This window comes from Rhea pennata, chromosome 6, assembly GCF_028389875.1.
Source record: "Rhea pennata isolate bPtePen1 chromosome 6, bPtePen1.pri, whole genome shotgun sequence".
Classification (NCBI taxonomy): Eukaryota; Metazoa; Chordata; class Aves; order Rheiformes; family Rheidae; genus Rhea; species Rhea pennata.
Window position 1 is genome coordinate 28,132,766 of NC_084668.1, and position 20,848 is coordinate 28,153,613.

At 36.2% G+C, this 20,848-nt stretch overlaps 1 protein-coding gene across 1 annotated transcript in view; it reads left to right on the forward strand.

Annotated features, from left to right (window-relative positions):
• Positions 1-18,865, forward strand: part of ZNF804A (zinc finger protein 804A) — a 150,398-nt gene extending 131,533 nt beyond the window's left edge. Inside the window, exons 3-4 of the mRNA XM_062579028.1 lie at positions 12,952-13,082; positions 15,374-18,865. Of these exons, the coding sequence (XP_062435012.1) occupies positions 12,952-13,082; positions 15,374-18,671 (3,429 nt within the window). The 3' untranslated portion in view covers positions 18,672-18,865. The remainder of the gene's footprint in view (positions 1-12,951; positions 13,083-15,373) is intronic.
• The last annotated feature ends 1,983 nt before the right edge of the window (positions 18,866-20,848 follow it).

The window sequence follows — 20,848 nt, forward strand, 5'->3', positions numbered from 1 at the left end:
ATTAAATATCTGAACTTTAGTTGTATGTTCTCTGGAAACAATTGCTAGAGGAGATGGAAAGTGTGAATGGTAGAAGAGCTGACCGGAGCAGTGTAAGTCTCTTAAATTGTATTGTATAGAGTGTCAGTGGCTGGAGAGCGTCTTCAGAAGGAAAGTGAAAAAGGCAATGTTTTCACTGGTAAGAAAGAAATCAGGATTGAAAAACAGATACAGATTGCAGATGTGCTGCATATAGGACACCAGCTGGTATCTTAAGGGTCAGTAGAAATTCCAAATGCAATGATTTATCCTTAGTGATATTGCCACAGGCAGAAGTGAAAGTTCACATCATCAAAGTGACGTGTACTCTTTGTAAGCACATGAGATTTGTTCCATAACATCTGTTAAAAACGGAAGGCAAGTCTAAACCATGCAAATATATCTACTTGTTTAGGAGGATCAGTGTTTCTCTGTTCTGTACGAATCTAGCATTCAGTTAGCCTATGAGGTTATCAGCTGACAAGGCTGCACAGCATGGCAAAGTGCAATGTATTCCTAGATTTACCTTTACATTCAAATCACATCTTTTTGTATGCCTTCACTTCTGTGACTTGTGGGGTCATTTCTTCCTGAGAATTGATTGACAGTGTTACTGTTGATATAACACATCCCACAGAACAGATCATCTTCAAACTGCAAGTACCATCTAAACAGATCAGTTGACAGCTCAACAGTTACTTAAAGGTGTAAGACTGTTGTATATAACCTTATCTGAACTATTTGTTGCCTTTTGGAAAATCACAGATCTGTTTTCAGTAGTGAGAAGTCCTGGGACTTTCGTTCCTTAAATGTATGAAGATTTGATAAATAAACCCACCTTGCACATATATTGCATGTGGTTGTGTACGCGCAAAGTATCAGTGAAGACTTCGAATTTCTGGCAGAAAGCCATTCTGCCAATCTAAGCTTAGACATTTACTGATTTTTTTTCTTAGACTTCACCAACTTCTATTCACAAATAAAAAGTGTACCAGAACTTGAATTTTTAACACTACAAAGTATTGCTGTCTTAATTCAAAAGGTACTGAAAATCCCTGTGCTGTAAAGTGCTATGTGTTGCTAAGATTTGGAAACACTATGCAAATGTTCGAATTGATTCATTAAAAATAAGGAGTTACTCCTTTAGTCGCATGATGTGGTCAGTCAGAGTCAGAAATGGTGTATGGATCTCCTGACCGTCCTTATATAGAACGTATTTCACCATACTTTAATTTAAAAATGTGTTAGTCACCCAGTGTACAATGCTTTCATTTGCTCATGTAGCCTAGTTTTGTAGCACTCACATAAGGACTGTTGTTCTTTCAGTACGCTTACTGAATAAGGGAAAATGATGTTTGCTGAATTGTATTTCCTACTGTAACCAAGAGACCCTTTTATGTGTATGTTTGTGTTAGAGGTAAGGCTGGAAGATTTTTTTTTAGAAGTTTTCGAAGTGTTGGAGCTTTAGAAATGTTCTAAGTCTTTCTGAGTCCTTCTGTGACTGTGTAGTTGTGTCCCATATAAAGAAGCAATAAGTACTTTTAGAGGATGACAACTTGATGAACTGATAGAAGACTTTATTAAAGAATGGGTCACTTTGCTACCATTAAGAAAATGTGAATTCTAATAAAGATCCCAGCAATATATCTAAGCTATGCCTAAGGGAAAAAGTGTCACTTGTGTAAAATTTTGTCCTCTTAATCTTCCCTAAGCATCATCTACGGAAATTCTGCAAAAAAGAACAGGATGTGGAGGGGGGAGACAAGAGTCTTAGGGATTTTTTTTCCCCTTATCCCAAGCTAGAGGGCTCTGCAACATACTGCTAAGCAGCAACCACAAGGCAGAACTAACATTTTAGGACCAGTCTATCTTGAGTGATAGTGTGAATACTGACATCAGATATCTGTAATATCTAATTTTCCGTGGATGATAACGTGTGGAAAATAGGAAAATTGTTGGCAAGATGTATGGAAATATCATGATTTGCCTCTGTGTTTTTCATAGAAGCCCAAAGATACATATAAAAGAATTTGAACCCAAGTTTTGTGAAAATGTTTTTGTTTGTTCTTCATTACTAATGCCCCTAAGATTTTCTAGAAAGAATGTGATTTGTGTAATTCACAAAAAGAAAAGTGAATCAGAACCCCCCCCCCAAAAAAAAAAAAAAAAAAAAGAGAGAAAGAAATTCACCTGGAGGATTCTCCTGCCAGATGAAATATCAGCAGAGATAATTGGTTCAATTGGTTCAAGCCTAAATCTTGTGTAAAAGTGTAGCAACTGATATCTAAATATTTGTTAATCATGGAGTGGTATAGTTACTCCTGTGCATGCTTTGAGGATAGTAAGATGTTTGTTTGCAGAGATGGGAGAGCTCTCAGAATAAGCTGATTTTTTCTGATGTTTGTAAGAAAAGTGGGCAAAGTTTTCATAGCTGTCATCTATAGTTCTTAGTTGAAAAGCACTTTTGTTTGTTTCTTAGTGTTTGCTATACAGAATCTGAAGGACTTTTTTTACTCCCCTAAATATACAGTTACATTGACCTTGAAATGGTAAAGCTGCTGCTCTTATTTTCCTTTTTCTGCAGCAATGCTTTATCTAAAAATACCGTCCTACTGAGTATAGACATTTTAAATCTATCTTCTGTTGAGATATACAGAAGGTCCACCTAGTTAATTGCACCTGTTATTTATGTGTCAGATACATAACTTTTTATGTGCTTCTTGTTTTCTTCAAAGCTTGAACATACACTAGTTTAGATTTCAGAGTTTAATGCTCTAGATATTGGTTTGTGCGTTCCTCATGGTGTGTCCTTCACCCATTAATCAGAACCTGTATGATGAGAGTGGAAGCATTTTTATCCAAATATGACTGTTGTTACAGGAAAGAAAAAGAAAATATGATATTGTCAGTTTTCCTTAGCCATTGTCTTTACCTTTAAGAATGTGAACTGAGACTTGAGTACTTTTCCTTTCAGTAATGAGCTCTATCCTATTAATTAATTATTATTTTTATTAATTTCCTAGTGATTCTTAATCAAGGATAGATAGTCTCCTGAAAGGTTTATATCTGATTTAGGCAGAAGTATATTGCCCTGAGTTGCTTCTAGGATATATTAAAACAGACAGCTTGATCTGCTATGTTGATTGTCGCTTTCATCCAAAGTAGCAGCTAGTTTTCAAAGTTCAGGTTCCTGAGCAAACACCTTTTGCAGTTACGTGGATAAAAGAAACACACCTTACATGCAAAGTCAAGAATTTGTTACTAGTCTAGTTAAAGTCTTTCATTAGTTTATTAACCTAAGGAAGAAAATATTAGGCCAATTGCAGTAATACTAAATACCCAAACTTTCTAGTGTTTAAGCCTCTAAGGTGTTATGGTCTTCCACCAGTGCTCCTTAAGAAGAAAAGATAGGTTAACATAAGTTGTCAGCATCATGAGTTCTTCATGTGGAGGAGTATGATGTTGATATTGATGGTTTCTTCCTCCTCACTCTACCATCTGTTTGGAGTCACTTTTATACATTTGCTGACACAAACTATCTGCTCTTTCTTTGGTTCACAGTTGCGTATTATAGCCACATTTATTATATACATTAAAAAAAAAGAAGTGTCAGATACTGCTTTGTTCTCTTTTTATCCCTAAACCTATTTTTATCCATTTTCCAAAGTTATATTAACAAGCAATCATTGACCATTGGTGAGTTGTTTATAGCCCTGGGGCCCCTGGTTTCATCCTGTGTTTGTACTTTCAAGGCCTCTGCTGTGCTCATATGCTTGTACTTTCAGCAGTCCATCTTAAAATCCTGGTTTCCTTTAGTAGCCTCGAGCTTGGCCTTACTGAATATTCCAGTACTATTTTATTAGCACAACCTGGTCACACATTTATCCTTGCTCTAGGATTATTAATAGTTCATTCTGCAATAACAATGATGCATTAGAACTAGACATATACAGGCAGTGCTCTTGTAACCATTTGCTGCCAATGTCATTACAGTAATGTCACTGGTATGTTATCGAAGTTATTTTGCAACATACTTCAGTTGGAATGTTGATAGGGAAAGCGTAAGTCAAACAATGTTATTGATTAATTTTGTTTTACAATATGCAATCTTAATATTTAATAATTCTACTTCTTTAATGTTGTATTTTTCTCATGGGACTCTGTATGAATAATATTAAAAGTTGACTTAAAGTGGAACTAAAATTTTGTCTGTGTAAGTTAGTCCAGGTGATGAGATATGTGTCAACATTTGCAAAGGCCTATTCTTCTCTGTTTGCTGTGTATCATTAGTGAAACTTATATATAATTTGAACAAGCTTGTCAGTGTCTGGAGACAAAAGTCTCTGGCAAGGACCAGACCCTGCTGCTGAGAAGCAGTTCCTGAACAAAGGCTTTGAACACCTCAGTGGTCCGATATGTAACCAATATAAAAATGTGATTGTGATTTCGCTCTGACAGAAGGAGTCATATAAAGAGAATGAATTCCTGTATCTACTTCAACCTATCACTAATTAGAGTATTCTTCAAGGATTATGGAAAAAAAAATCCTTTAGTGGACCTGACCATAAATATTCATTCCTCATTTTCAGTTATTATACACATCGTAAAGACTGGAAGATTTTGAGATTTATTTGGTTCATTTCAGTCCCTATGGCAGCCTTTCCTAAACTGTCAAGTTATCAAAGAGGCTGAAACAAGGAAACTGAGTGTAAAAATTTATGCTTGCAACTTTTAATATGTTTTTAGAAAAGATATTTTGTTTGAAGTGAAAGGATAACTGCTTCATATTGTTTTCCTAATAGCCAGAGTATCTTTACCATTTTTTAAACATTGATGACTGCATGAACAAAAGTATTTATCTTAGAGAGAAACTTAAGAGCCTTGTGCTTTAAAAAGTAAATAATAAAAAGATTAGTCAGCTTTAACATGCAAAATAATTTGAAAGGAACTAAAATAAGAAAACAGGACTTCGGTCCTAACAAGGACTGTGGAGCTAACCGATAGTTGTACCTTACTAGTAAGTCATGGGACTAGGTGCATTAGGTAGATATACCCAACTAGGATGTCATGGAATTATTTCCCCAGGCATAATACTAGAAGTGCTTGCAGGAAACTGCAGAGAGAGAGAAGGGAAAAAGATTAAGCAGCATGATCCTACAAGAGATAGAGAACTTCAGTGCTGGAGATGCAATGAATCATTTTGACCTATTCTGATAGCATTAGAGGCTGAGTCATCCGACAGTTTTGTGCCCAACTTCACTGTAAAAATGTCCCACCATACCCATGTTAATAATCACAACGATAAACATAACATACAGTCACTTATGCACGTTTTTCTTGCTTATTTGAAAACAGAACAGTGTAAAACAGTATTCCACTTTGTGGCTTTATCATCTGAGAATAGATTCTAAAGTTATCTAAGTGATTCTCAGCCAAGAAGTAGAGGTGACCTTTCTTTAAAAGGAGTTCTGAGTGAGGTTCTGATGGTTCCTCTATAGAAGCCTGTGAAATGATTTTTGGAAAGTGAATGATGTTCAAGGATGGATTTTTGCAGCAGCTTAATGTACAGATAGTGTTTAGAGAGGGTGTTGTGGAGCTCTTGTTATGCATGGCAGATTGTAACTAGCCAGGGAATGAAGCAGTCATCAGCATACAGCACTCAGTGACCAGTGTCCACCTCAAAATGTTAAGAGGCAGTGACTGAATGAATGTATATTCTGGTCACAGCAGAACCGTCAGAACTTGAAAATATTATATATGCTTAGAAGAAATATTCTGAATACTTAATTTCACTGGTGGAGTGAAGGGAGGGTAGTGGATAATGCTGTGGGACCAGTGAATGACACTTCATGTCTGAAATGATCCATGCTGTGTATTAAGTCACTCCACTTGCCATTAAGAAGAAGCAAGGACAAGCTGTTGCCTCTGAGGGCAGTCCCACATTTAAAGCAGCCCTACATTTCTGAGACGTGAGGAGTCAAGCCCGCAACTTAGCCCCTCTCTCTGTGCTAGACGTAACCATTTCTTAACAGGATTGAAAATGATCTGTTGCATATGCTTTTTAAATTAGAATCCTAAATGGTGCAGATGTGAGTGAAAAGGTAAAGTGATCCTTAAAGAAGTGACAAGTATCTACTTCGTCTTTAATCTTTGTGACTGAAGAAGCTCCTTTGACTGTTACTGAAAATTCCCACATTTAAAAAGTTGACTCTCCCTGAATGCAGCAGGTGTGTGTCTGCTTACTTAAAGAGAAGCAGAAATAGGCCTAGAGTCATTATATTAAATACCTTTAAAATCGTGGGCTAGTATGTGTAATCACTTTTGAGATGTACAAATGTGTTTCAGCATGCTGAGCTTATCATTATCTATTTAAACTAAATTGATAGGCAGGATGCTAATTTTGTGTTTTTATGCTGGTTTTTTTTTGATCTTGGCCATAATATTTATGAAGTACTCTGCTGATTTTTGCTGAAGCTAACAAAAAAAATATCTTAAAGCTTGCAACATGATCAGACAGTTCTTATACACATGGTTACTGGCTATCTTGGAGAAATATTCAGTATGCAACAGTCAGCAATTTTGCATATTAAAAACAATGCTTTTGCACAAAGGCAAAGCTGGGGCCATTTAGACAGCTCCAGATAACATAGTTATCTTAAAACAAAAACTACAAAAATCTTAATTTATGCTCCAGAGACTGCTACTTGCCAAAATCCTTGGGGTCTTGTTGCAGTGCAAGCCACAATGCTATCTGAATCCTGCAAAAGGGCATACAGTAAGGGAACAGACATTCAGATAGCAGAATGATGTCAAATTAAACATAAGACTTACCATACTATAAAGGATATTAAAAGGGATTGGCAAGTAAAGGGAGAAAGTCTATTTTTTCTCCCATTGCTCCATGACATATCTTTTGCAATGACCTAATCAATAGTAATTACTAAGATCTTCATCAAAGGTTACTAGCTTTCATGTATATTAAATGAGTGTTCCGAAGTATTTCTTGTTCTAATTTTGTTTGTGATTTTGAAAAGTTCTTATTTGCTTTTGCTTTTCATTTTAAGCTCAGATTTCATTTCTATTTCCTGTGAGCTTACATAGCGAAATCTAGCTGAACTCAAGACAATTTAATAGGAGAGATACTTCATAGGTGAGTATGAAGTAGACGCAAAAGCTAATCATTTCTCTTGATAAAAGAATTTCAGAACAGTTTTGCTCAGGTTATTCCTGTCCTAAGTTAAGATCTAGAAGTTCCTTTCAGTAAACTGTAGATTATTATAAGAGTAAAAAGGATCAATGTGAATTTTGAGATGTATAACATAATATATATAGTAATTAATATAAATTTTGTGTATAAGATTTGAGTATAAGAACTAGTTCAACAGTTCTTTTTGTGCAGACTATACTACAAACTGAACTACTATATATTATTTGAATGTGTTCAAGCCACTGTGAAGATTTGCAGTGAATCAATTCATTTTAAAATTAATGCTAATTTACATCCCCTGATCACAAAAAATTTCAAACACATTCTATAATTAAGCTGTTGTATGTGTTTCTGAGGGAAACAATAAGGATAGAAGAAATACTGTGTTGTACTAACAGATCAGAATGTCACTATTAGTCATAGACAGTTTAATCCATTCTCAAAATCAGAAATAGCACCTATAGACTGAGCTCTGTAGTTTCCTTGAAACTTACTATTTTTTACTGTTTAAGTGTATTAATTATTCAGCTATTGGAAATGAACATTCCTGCCTCTTTGTCCCCTCTTTTTTCCCTAATTTCCTGCTCAGCGGAAACAGAGAGTGAAAGTGTTTGCCTACTTGCAAATAAAACTTCTAGTTACCAACCTCCTTTCTGGCCCATGACAGACACATAAAACACTCCCAGCCTTCTCTTCCTGTTATTTAATCGCACTTGCTACTGAGAGTTTGATGCTGATGCTTGTGGTAGCACTAGGAAATAGCACAGTTTCACATCAACTGGATCCACGTATTCAGTGATAGTGTGGATTCCAAGGACTTGTTATTTTAAATTCCTGCATGTATCTGTATTTGTAAGTTTTAGATTTCTTCTAATATTAAAAGACTATCAGCAGCATATGGCTGTAGTTTGTGGCGGAAATAGAAGAAGTAAAGGATTATTTACAAAGGAATATTCTTTGTCATCTGAAGGTCTTAATATCTGAACACAAAAAATGTTCTGTTGCAAATGTCTGGACCCCTCAATTTTTAAGACAGGGTTTAAGTTTCATAACTTAAAGTGAGGTGTACGTAGCCATAGGCAGAGACATTTGGAAGCAGCATATGATTTGCAACAAACTGAAAATTATTCACAAGCCAGCAATAGACCAAATAATAGATTTATTAAAGACGTCTAAAAAACAAAGTAAATGATCAGTGTTAAAGTAATTCATCCACTGATCAAATGAGAAGATGAGATAATTCATTGTATCAAATAAAAATCATAAAAATGTTGGTTGAAAGGAACGTCTGGAGGGCCCAAATCCAGCCCAGCTTTCTGTTCGTTAGACTTTGTGGAGCCAAGTCTTGAATATCTGCAAGGTTAGAGATGCTGCGGACACTCAGGGTAATGTGCTCCAGTGGCATACTACCCTAGCAAAGAAGTTTTCCTAGCTTTCCTATCGAGAAGAGTTTGGCTCCATCTGCTTTGTAACTCCCCTTAAGTGGTTATAGACTGCTTGTAGCTTTCCTCTTAGCTTCTCTTCAATTGCAGAAATATATTATAGGCATTAATTTAATACAGAGTGAAAAAAAATGATTGTCTATTAGTTTCCTTCTTAGCCTACTTTATATTTCTGTGATTGAATTACTTCGTTGAGAGATCTTGCAGTTTCTCCTTTTGTTTGAAATAACTTTTCTCATTTCATTTTTGCTTATAACACTAATAATATAAATTTTTCTGTTAGTATTTCGCTGCTGCTTTAGTTGTTTCTATAATCTTTACAAAATGAGCGATTTTCTGTTTTTTTTTAATAATATGAAAGATGATTGTGAAAAATGTATAGAATTGCAGGGCACAATGCAAGAAATGCTGCTGTATTGTGCTCAGTAAAGTGAGGGGGTCTCCAGCTGCATAACCGTAAAAGATAAACCCATACAAATCCCCAAAGACTGAATGAAAGTAAGGTATATTTTATATCTTACTAAGTAATACTTTCTTTTAAAAGGCACATTTCATTCCCCATTTATGAGAAGTCTGCTCTGTTCAGTTATTTACCTCTTTGAAACAGGATTCTAATACAGTCTGGCATCACAAGTATTTATGTAATGAGCATGTTGTCACTGTTTGTCATACCATAATTCATATAAAGAAACAACAACCCTTCTCAGCTAATGAAGTTATAGAGAGCAGTCATATTATTAATCAGAGAAAGGGGAATTATCTCGAATAATCACCAAGAGCTAATCCCTATGTAAATCAGTAATCAGATTTTTAAAAACAGCATTGAATCCAATCAAAAATATGTTTTATAATATATACAGCTTTAAAAGGCAGAAATATTTAATTTCTTTTAAAATAAATTTCACATCGACATTGCCTTTTAGTAAAAAAAAAAGCTCAGTAAATGTGCATTTGACAAAAAATTTTTGAAGGAATGTTTTTCTTTCCTGAGTATCATAATCGTGATACATTAATCAAAATTATAATTTATTAAAATAGTCTTCTAATAGTTTTTAGCTCCATCTTTTTTTTTTTTTTAAGGCATTTATTAACATCCGTGATTCTGTAGGAGGCTTGTATATCAGTGTCATTACTGTAAAATGCAAAATTAATCTAGCAAATTAATTTTTTGCTACTTTCATTTCCTTTTCTACTCAGATATGTATATTATGCACGTTCTGTAGTGTGTTTACTTTCCAGAAACGCACTTAAATAAGATTACAGCTTGCAATATGGTGGTCTTAAAAAAAAAAACAGTTGTACCTATCAGTCCAAATCAATTATCATGTGATATGTGAAATTGTGATTTTCACTAATTACTGTGATATTTCGTACACTACAAGAATGCCAGGGAAATCTTTATTGTAGTCAGTTTTGTTCTTATTAGCTTATTAATATGTAGAGAATCAAATATCTAACTAGGGAAGTTATCTACAGAACAAAATTCCAAGAGAGAAAAAAAGATTCCCCAAACCAGAGGAGCTCATGCACATCCATGATCTTCCACATTTCTGTAATCATAATGAGACAAGAAGGTCTGTATCCTTGTGGCAGCCAAAGCTATCACAAGGTAGTTCTCAACAGAAGAGTAGGGTTTTTCTTGTTTTTATAGGATACAGTCTTTTTGAGCTCTACATGTATGTGATCATCAAACTTTTTTTGGTTCTGAAAAGGATATTCCACCTGAGATAGAATTAGCAAACCCTTGTTTGCAATTTTCCCCTCTCAACTAGGTTTGGTTCAGAAGCTGGAGCTTAAATTACATTCTCAGAGTTTTGATAGATTCCAGTGTTGTTTGAAGGAAGGAAACATGCCTGATATGAGATCTATAGCAAACTCTTCATGTTATTTGGGATGAGGTTTACAGAATATTTTATAGTTAGGGGGGCAAGAAAAAGAAGTTTTATTTCAGTGAGCTGATTTTAAAAGCTAATAATTGTGTAAACTTGGGAGAGATGATTCAATGACTGCTGGGAATACTGTCATTTTTTGTGATTTTAGGTAAAATAAAAAGACAAGAAAGAAGCAAAATTTGATGTCATGGCTATTAAGATTTGTAATTTTATACCTATCTTGACCAGAAAATAAATTTATGGTATGATCTGCATATTGTCCACAACATTAAAATTCCACATAATTTAATCATGAATCCAAGGTCAAAAGCAAATTAGCATACTAATATCTGAACTGCACAGTGCTGAAATCCCCTGATAAACATCTTTCTGATGCCTGCCATTACAGATTTTGTGACTGTATCAAAGTTGTTCCTAGACTAGTGAGATAAGCTTTTTGCAGGTAGAGGTTGTGAGAGCATCTCTGAATAAGCAGTCCTTAGTTGGTGCTTTTGTTGTGGGTAGAATGTTTTTTGTGTAGGATATTAATGCTGCTGAGAGAGCTTGAATCAGTCCTGGTGCTTGCTAAGATTTCCCCTTCAGCTTCATAAGCTTTGTTAAAATCTCACTGGTTTCCAGTGATATTATCTGACCCTTTGTTCTTCAGGGTCAGTTCTGTTAACATGAAATTATATGTTTTAAACTATCAAGTGTTTTATTTGAGGCTGGTTTTGTAACATAGTTCCTTTTGCTTTTTCTCATTTTATCACTTGTTAGCATAGTATTCAGGTACGCTATGTTTCGCTCTTCAGTCTTTACATGTTTTCACTAGCCTGAGCATGTTTATTAATTAATGTCTTCTCCATGTTTTTAAGACCTGTTAATTTGAAGTACTACTGTTACAAGTGCATAATCTTGAGTTTTTAAAAAACCCACAATTTTGTGGGTAGTAGAGGACTTGTAAAGACGATGTATGAAGTGCACTTAATGCAATAATGTCTTTGCTTTAGAGAGGCTTTGATCCACAAAGGCACAAAGGTATTTTGGCACCTAGCTCCGAAAGCAGGATCTGTGTTTGTGAATTAGGCATTGTGATTCCTTTTATAATGCGAGGAAAGATTTAGGAAACTCTACCTGAGCTTTTTGAAAAGTGGCATTCTAAAAAGAACTGCCTAATGTGATAAATGAGGAAAGCAAGGGGACAAAGGTGAAGATACTAGAAATGGCTTCCCTTTGGAAATCAATTTAGGATTTGTTTAATTTGTATAATGCATCTTCTGCTGCAAGCATGAAGACAAGACACCTGAGTTGGATTCCCTTGAGTGAGATGCAAAGATGTGAATTTGTTCCTCATGTATTGCTCTCATGTATAGTTTTACTGATGCATAAGGTATGCGAGCTAATAAGGTCTCTTCACCTGGACTTACATTCCTCAGTTCAACATGATTAAATGGATGTGTGAAATGATTCCCAGCCGAATTCTGTCTAAGTAGGTAGAATGATTTTGCTTTGGCCCTAGTTTTATATTTAGGTTGAATAAAATAATCTAGCTTCCCCATGAGCGCAAGTGACCCTCTTGCAGGATCCCATTGTAAGACTAGAGAATTAGGACCAGGCCTCCCATTGCTCAATACTTTGTGAAGTTACTTTGAAAAAGACTTTGATTTGTGCTCCTCATATTCTAAGTGGCAGTACAGTGTATCATAGTAATGATGCAGGACAGTGGCAAATGAGGCATTTAGTTCTAGGAATCCCATTTAATTTTTCATTGTAAACTATTTGTTGAACTCTGTATTTCCTAGGACCTACGTGTTTTGAGCTGATTCATAAAGAGAGCAAAATATATGAGGGAATCATGTCTAAATACCATATGACTGCCTGCTAATTATTTGCATACTGATCCATGGAAGCAAACAAAAAAACCAACAGGCATTAAACTATTGAAGTTAGTTATCATTAGTGAATAGTTCTGCCACGTGTAAAGGCATAAAATGTTATATGAAGACTAGAAGAGTGAAGTCGTTTGAGAACTAGACTCTTGGTGGTTGTATGCATACATAGGCTCCTTTGCTTAAGGCCTTGTCTCATTATTATTATTTATTACTATGTCAAAGAGAACGTCTGTGGAATGTTTACGGGAAAAGAGGGAATGGAGGCTAACAGTCACGACCAGAATTCTGGATGAACGTGGTTCTCGTCCTGCTGAGACAGATTTGTATTAATCACAAAGCTGCAGTAAAAATCATCTAGGTTACCTCTATGGTAAATTTTGGTAATTCATTTGAAATGTGTAAATTTATTGAATAAATCACTGTTTAAGTTGGAAAACAGCTCTTATTATGAGAAATGCAAGAAAAGAACTCTGATTATAAATGTTTATCATTCCGTTCTTGTGTGTGATTATTTCTCACAGAGACTCAAGGAGCTGAAACAGAGGGAGTTTGCTCGAAACGTAGCTTCTAAGTCAAGAAAAGATGAAAGAAAACAGGAAAAAGCCCTTCAACGTTTGCACAAGTTAGCTGAGCTAAGGAAAGAGACAGCCTGGTAAGTGAATAGCTACTGAAATGTAAAAAATACTTTAAGATAATCCCTGAACTGTTAGCTGGTGCTCTGGGACACTTGGCTGTTAGAATCCTCAGCTGGAGCCGAGCACACATTTTTATCGCATTTTTGAAGCAGTATGGATACAGTAATTTCATTGACACTATGTGAAGAAATAAATGTTTAACGTTGGTTTTTCAGTGAAGCTAAAATGACATGTATTTTTAGTTTAAGAAAAAGATTGTTTCATATATATTTCATAAAACCAGGCACACTAGTTGAAAGCTAAGTGAACTAGGTCATGCGTTTGAAGGCTGACACTACTTCATTGATGAGGTGAGGAATACAGTCCGTCTTTCTAGGATGTAACAGATCTCTGTGATTTCATCTGGAAATGGCTTGCCTGGGAAAGCATGCAGAAATCTAGTTTTAAATTTCAATGACTGGATGCTTTATATTAAAAGATAAGTGCTCCTTTTTCCTGCTCAACAGAGTGTTTACTTCTAATTGCAAGAGTAACTCCTCACTAGTCATGCATTTTACTGTTGACTCTATGTATACCAATGAAGTTAATGTTAAGCTTGCTGGTTGTGACCGTATTCTTACTAAAATCTGATACACTTACAAGTTACTGAGAGTATTTGTACTGGGTTGGCTTTTCACAGTGGAATCTCATGGAAGAAAAATGTAGGTGCTCAGATGATCAGAAAAGTAGATGCTCAAAAGCAAACCTTTTCATCCACCAGATTAACTAGCAGAGAGGTGAGACTGTAAGACCTGTATTTCTGTTTCAGCGGTAGCATCCATAATTTGTATGCTGGGCAACATACGGAAACAAAGTCTCTCTAACCAGGTGGATATATGACATGAATCTTGTCCATTTGACATGAGCAACACACATCCAAATTTAATAATTGAGGATTGTGATTTTTTATGTTCTCAGCTTTCAGTATTATTCCCCGAAATGTCCTTCAAAATCTGACTTTGGTAAATTTCAGGAATGATGTATTGTTTTTCTTTTTTGACATTAGTGAAACATAAATATTGTTGGTTTTCTTTTTGCTTTTTTGTAAATGTCCTTCTGGAGGAGAAGTTGCCTCTGAGTTTTATTTCTCTTTCATAATTGCTTTCTACTACTAATTTGGGTCCTTAGATGTGTGATATAAGCAGACACGCACTTTTTTTTTAACTAGCATTTTTTAAGTTGGTTTTATAGAAGAAGTCAACATTTTATTTTGTTAGAGAAGGGTTTTCTTTTGTATTTTCAATTTATGCAGAACTGGAAAATGCAGGACTTCTCATGAGGAAGTCCTTTCTCACAAAATCTCTACCTTAATTTCTGGACCCACTAGATTAAATTCATCGTTCTTTAACTCAGCACTTCTCTGCCCTAAACTACACTTGCAAGGTTTCCCTATGACCTGTCATTCAATATTATTGTGCACTATAAAATATAGAAAATGTGGTTGAAACAATAAAACATTTTTTTTTGTAACATAGGAAGTTTTCTTACTCCTAATGTTGCGTGGTTTTTGTGGATCCTGGAAAGCTGGCAGTTTAAACAATTTTTGCTCTTCTCCTTCCTTCCTATTAAGTCAAATAGAACAGATGGGAAGAGGACATGAAATGAAGAGCAGAAGTAGAGTGATTAATTTTTTTCTCAAGAAGGATGAATCACTTACTGCACTACTATCAGCTGGAACTACTTTCCTGAAAGTATTTTTCCATGAAAGAAGTTGCTGAGATTGATACATTTACGTTTGTGAACACAAATAAGAAGGGAATTGATGGGGTGATTGCGTGTAGGTGGAGAAGCAGTCACTAGGATTATGACTAAGAGGGAGGTGATCCATGAGATTTTTTAATATATTCTCTGTTTTAATATATTTTGCGGCCCAAAGGAAATTTAAACCTCTGCTATTTGTAGTAATAGTGTTGAAACCATGATGGTCTATAGGGAGAAGTAAGATTTCTAGAGAAAGATAGCCTTTTCTTAGGCCAGCTTGTATGGCTAGGAAAAATGAACTACCTTATAAGAATATTAGCATCCTATAACCTCATAACCTCACGTGAAGGAATTCCAGGTACAATGTTTACTCTCTTCTTTTAACTAGTCCAACTAGTCCTTACTAAAACATAATGAATTTTTAATATTCCCAAAAGACTCTATAGAGTCTTCGTTTCCTTAAATTTTTAGCTACCAACGTAACACCAAGTTTCTCTAGCAGGAATACAGTACTAGTATCTGCATTTCTTTGAAGTGTATTTATGCTGAGTTTTATTTTCCTTTCTAGTGCTCCTGGAAGTGGCCCCATGTTCAAATCCACTACAGTAACTGTGCGTGATAATTTCCATGATATCCCGCAAAGTGCTGCCATAGACTCTGCTAATATACAAGATTTCAACTGCACATTAACAAACAGTGCACAGAATTCTAAAGATGTTCCTTCTGTTATTTCTTCCACTGCTGAAAATGCAGGTAGTAATAAATCTGACACTAATAAATTTGGAGATCAAGTTCAAGGAGCTCAAGGACATAAAGTTGGGTTCTCTTTTGCTTTCCCTAAGAAAGCAGTGGTCAAACTGGAGTCTTCAGCTGCTGTTTTCTATGAATATAATGATGAAACAGCTATCGAGCGTGGGTTTAGCAGAAAAAGTAGATTTGTTCCAGGAACTTGTAATCCTCAGTCTCCATCGGCAGAAATAGTTCTGTGCCCTGAGGAGAAACATAACTGTTCTTACCCACTGGTGGAAAAATACACTGAGACAGAGGAAGCTCCTGAAAATCAGGAGTCAAAACAACCAGCCAGTAACAAAAATGGAATGGTGGAGAGTCCTGTATTCATTCCTGATGTTTCTCATACAAAAAAACCTGTCTCTTCTGATTTGGATAACTACAATACTGCTATAAGTACATCAGATTTACCAGATCAAACACTGTCTACAGGTGCGGCCAGTAATCATGTGTTGCCCTTAGTATGTAACAGTTATGAAATGCTGGGAAATGGATCTCTTGCTCAGACTGCTATGGAGGATTCTTTATCTCTGCAAGATATTACAGGGGAAAATGATAAAGACAAGAGCAGTGATTCATCCACAATTGAAATTGAAATAAAACAACTTGGGGCTGATGCATTAATTTCATCAAATTATGAAGAAGATAATAAAACTCCACAAAGCAAATCAGACACACGCAAGAGACCCTGTGAACCATTTGTTCCTGTGCTTAGCAAATATGGATCAAATATACTTCAGTGGCCATCGGAAATGTTGATCTACACAAATACAGACCCATCAATTTCTTATAGTTGTAATCCTTTATATTTTGACTTCAAGTCATCAAAAGCAAGTGACAGCCAAGACAAGCCCAAGCATCAGCCAAACATACCTCACTCTCAAGATAGAACTGAATCCAACCATAGCCTAGTCTTAGATTTTACAAATAAATCCACTTCAAAAGGTGGTGATTATGAAACACAAATGAATAAAAGTGTATGCGACTATACAATACCTCTTATAAATGATGTTTCCCTCATCAGAAATTGTGATCTTGCAAAAAATCAAGATAAAATGTGCTTAGATGAGTCATTCAGGTTTAGAAAAACAGAAAAGCGTCACATTTTTAAAAATCATTTACGACAAAACACTGTGACAGATGAGAAACATAATAAAGTCCGTATCAAAGAAAGCCATGTAAAATGGCTTTGCAAAAATAGAAAACGGAAAAGGAGAAGAAAACTGTGTCATTGCTGTCATCATCATCATTGTTGGGAAACAGCAAAAGCAGAAATGAAGATTTCCTCAGTGCCTGAACAGGAAATTAGTTACGAAGAAGAAAATAAACATCAACGTCTTCAGAATAATCCAGAGAAGTGCAGATGTAGTGCAGGGACTATCTGGTTACCTACAGGTGAGCTACAACAGTCATATCAAAAACTTGGCTTTGAAAACAAAAGTCATAAAAGAGCTATAGCTACATCAGCTCATGTATATGGGGACAGAGGCTCATGTGAGATTTGGAGTACAAAAGATAGTATCCGCAGCACCGATTCTAACCACAGGAGGAGTAAAGCAAGCTCTCGGAGACAATCAAAACAACTGGCTCTGAATTCTAGAAGACATAACTTAATGTTCTCTAGAGCAATTTGCAGTTGGAAAGTCGGAAGATCAAGCTGTAGCCCAGAGCGTAAGTGTTCAGGACGTTGCAGTGAGGAGAAGAGTCTGAACCAAAATCAGTCCATAAAGAGAGGTTACAACTTTCTGACAGATGAACCTGAAAAATTCCATGGAAAACGAAGGCAGCGTATCTATTCCTGTTCATCAGATGAAAGTTTGTGCAGACAGACATTTTTAGCAGAAGAATATTTAAGGCAAGCGAGTACTGTAGCTGCACATCACAAGGCAAAAGGGAGACGCAGGAGGAGGAAAACTAGAATACGTCATGTATTTATTGACAAGGATGCAAGAAGTGAGACCTCCAGACCTTTGGAAGAAAATTCTACGAATTCTGCATTAAGTATTTTGGGAGAACTGTTGATTCAAGACAATGTAGAGCAAACTAATACTGATCCCAAAGTTGTTCAGGGAAAAAATACTGATGAAACAATGCAGCCAGTGGAAAACAAGTCACGTCTACAAACTGATGGTTCACGTTCGCTGGAAAAAGAGAAACTGGCAGAGCATTCAGCAGTGGAGAACCCCGTGAGTACGCTTTCGGAAGCTGTCACGCATTCGGCTGCTTCTGTTCCTGAGCACGGTGTTCCAGTGACTGCATCCACAGACGACATTCTGGAAGATGAAAAGAAAAATGAAAATATAAACAGTTATGAAAATCAAGCTCCTTATAAAGTGCCCATCAGCAACAGAAATTTGGAGCAGGTTTTTCCTAAATCGCTTCTTTGCCAGTATGAATTGGCTGAGTCTGTACCACACGAGAAAATTAATGAGGTGGCTAGTGAATGGGTCCGGTGTAATTCTGGCATTTTTAACAGCCCACCACCTTTGCCATTCAAAGAAGCACATCTAAACAGTCATACCTTTTTAACGACCGACCAGTTAATTGCCCCTTTTACACTGCCAGACCAGGCATTGATATTTCCTCCAGATAATCATGAGAAATTCAAAGACCTCCAGTCTGAAGCATATCAGCAGATCATGCAGCAAAATATGCTGGCTAACAAAGTAAAATTTACCTTTCCTCCCACGGCGATCCAGCCCCCGAGTTCTCCTTTGCCCTTACCTTTGCAGCAGCCGCTGTGTTCTACCTCAGTTACCACTATCCATCACACTGTCCTACAGCAGCACGCGGCTGCAACAGCAGCCGCGGCAAGTACATTTAAGGTTCTTCAGCCCCACCAGCAGCTCCTCTCGCAGGTCCCCGCTCTTTCCAGAACACCTTTACCTCATCTGTCGGTAGGACCTAGACTTTGTCCAGGAGGCCATGCAACTTTTGTTGCTCCAGCGCATTTGCCGCTGATTCCGACTTCAGTCCTCCATCCAGCGCACCTGACCTTTCCCCCGCTGCCGCACACGGCGTTTCCTTCGCTGCTCTCACCGCATCCAGCTGTCATTCCACTGCAGCCACTCTTTTAGGACAGATTTCTAGCAGCAGCAATGGGAAAAAGGAATCTTCAGATAAACAGACTTGCTATTTCTGCAGTCTCCTCAGCTCTGCAGAACAGTTCTGTGAAACTAACAGGTTCAAAATTCTCATTCATTTGGAAGGATTTACTGTAAGTATAATGATGCAAATATTCATGTAAAATTCAGACCTATACTACAATTAAAGCACTGAATAGTCTGATACTACTATGAACTATATATATATATATATATAAGTGCAAATCATGTCCTAGAATATGTATAATGTATGTAAAATATATTTATAGTCTGTAACTTATGTTGTAAAGTATTCACTTTTTGTTTTTTATCTTTGTGTATTTGCACCTATTTAATGTTTAGACAAAGCTAATGCACTATGTTTTGTACTCTGTTCTCTGAAACTGTAAATCTAGTGACAAACTATCTCTTGCAATAAATTTTTGTTAATTACTTAATTATATCAAAAATCTTTAATTGTAAGCCTCATGGATGTTCTTCCATGTTGTTGCACATTTGAATAACATCTTCTACTCCAGCTGTATTCGGATAATCAGGTTTCGTATACTTCAGTGATTTATCACAGAGGCTCAGAGGCTAATACCTTGAGGGCAGCTGTCTTACCGAGCAAGAGAGAAAGGATAATAGATCTGTTTGTGTTAGCAGTTTGATGTCACCATGACAAATCTTACCTCCTTGGAGTATGTGCACAAACTGCTGACTGTTTGAGCTAAACCCTTTTATATTAAACCACAAAAAGACTATGTAACAAAAATAACATAAATGATGGAGAAAACGAAGAAAAAAATCAGAGACAATTTGACTTAAAAGGGAACGTTCAGCTACCTTGTAGTGAAACCATGCAGCAAAGGGAAGGCCTTATTTCCACCAAGCCTCCAGCTCTTTTCCTTTTTTGCATGCCTCCATTTTGCATGTCCACTCACAGGGTGTCTTGTCTATTTTGCTCTGAAACCCGCGTTTATACTTAGTTTGAGCAAGTTCGAATTCTGTACTCATCTATGTGGTAGACAATGTAGCCTCTCCGTCCCCCGGGAGATGGAGTGCAGTAGACTGCTTACCTTAACATGGAAGTCTGCTCAAAAGAGTCAGCTGAATACTTACAGGCTGTCTTTGATTGACATATATCTTACATTTACCTCAATGGGAGACAAATCTGTCAGAGTGAAGATCCGTGGCACTTGTGCATGGAAATAGCAAGAATGTGTAAGCATGAAGGGGAGGTTGTGAAGAACTTCAGATGTGGAACTTTTAATCCCACTACGGTTTGGTTCAAATTCTTACCTCATTACACTCTATTTCCTGCAGTATTTTGGTATAAAAAGAATAATATAGAATAGAAATAAATAATAACATACTACTACTACTTCTAACTGTATTTCAGAGAATCCTCTCTACCTCTGCAGCCTTTTTACTGTTATCAAAACTCATCCAACTTTAGCTAGTGAATCTTCTCATTCGACTTAATTTGAGGTATATCAGGCCCACAACTCTGATGGCCCAAAATATATATAGAAATGGTTCTGAAATAGAACCATCTCTTTGACTTAACATGAAATAGTCATGTGAGTGAAGCTAATAATTTGCAGCATGACCTTTAGTGAAAGCAATAGGCCCTCTATAATAAAAGGTAAGCCAGCTCTGAAATTACTGACTTCTTTTCATCGTTTATATGTTATAATGAAATCATACAGTGTTGTATTGAAAGAATGGTATTTTTGAAGATTATTAAAATACATTGCATATTAATAGATACATACATTATCCATTTAACAAGTAATATTATATCCTAAACAATGTATGTCTGGATATTATTTTCTGCATCTATAACCTTAGAACTTGACTGTATCAGTGTTACAAGTTTTAGTATAGTATTGCATTAAATCAGTAACAAGCGACATGTCAATTATGATCACAAAGTTAGATGCTCAAGGTTTCTAGGTTTTCCTTGTCATGCCATTATAAAGGGCTAAACTATGCTAATAAGCAAAAAAGATAACAGCAGCTGAGTGGCCTGGTTATGGAAAGCCTCTTGGAACTCCTGCTTGAGACTGTGGCATGGAACAGGATGTTGCTGAGCATCTATGTGTATAATGCCATAAAGAGGACATTTTTTTTCTGGTTTATAATTTCAAGTAACTGCCCCCCCCCCC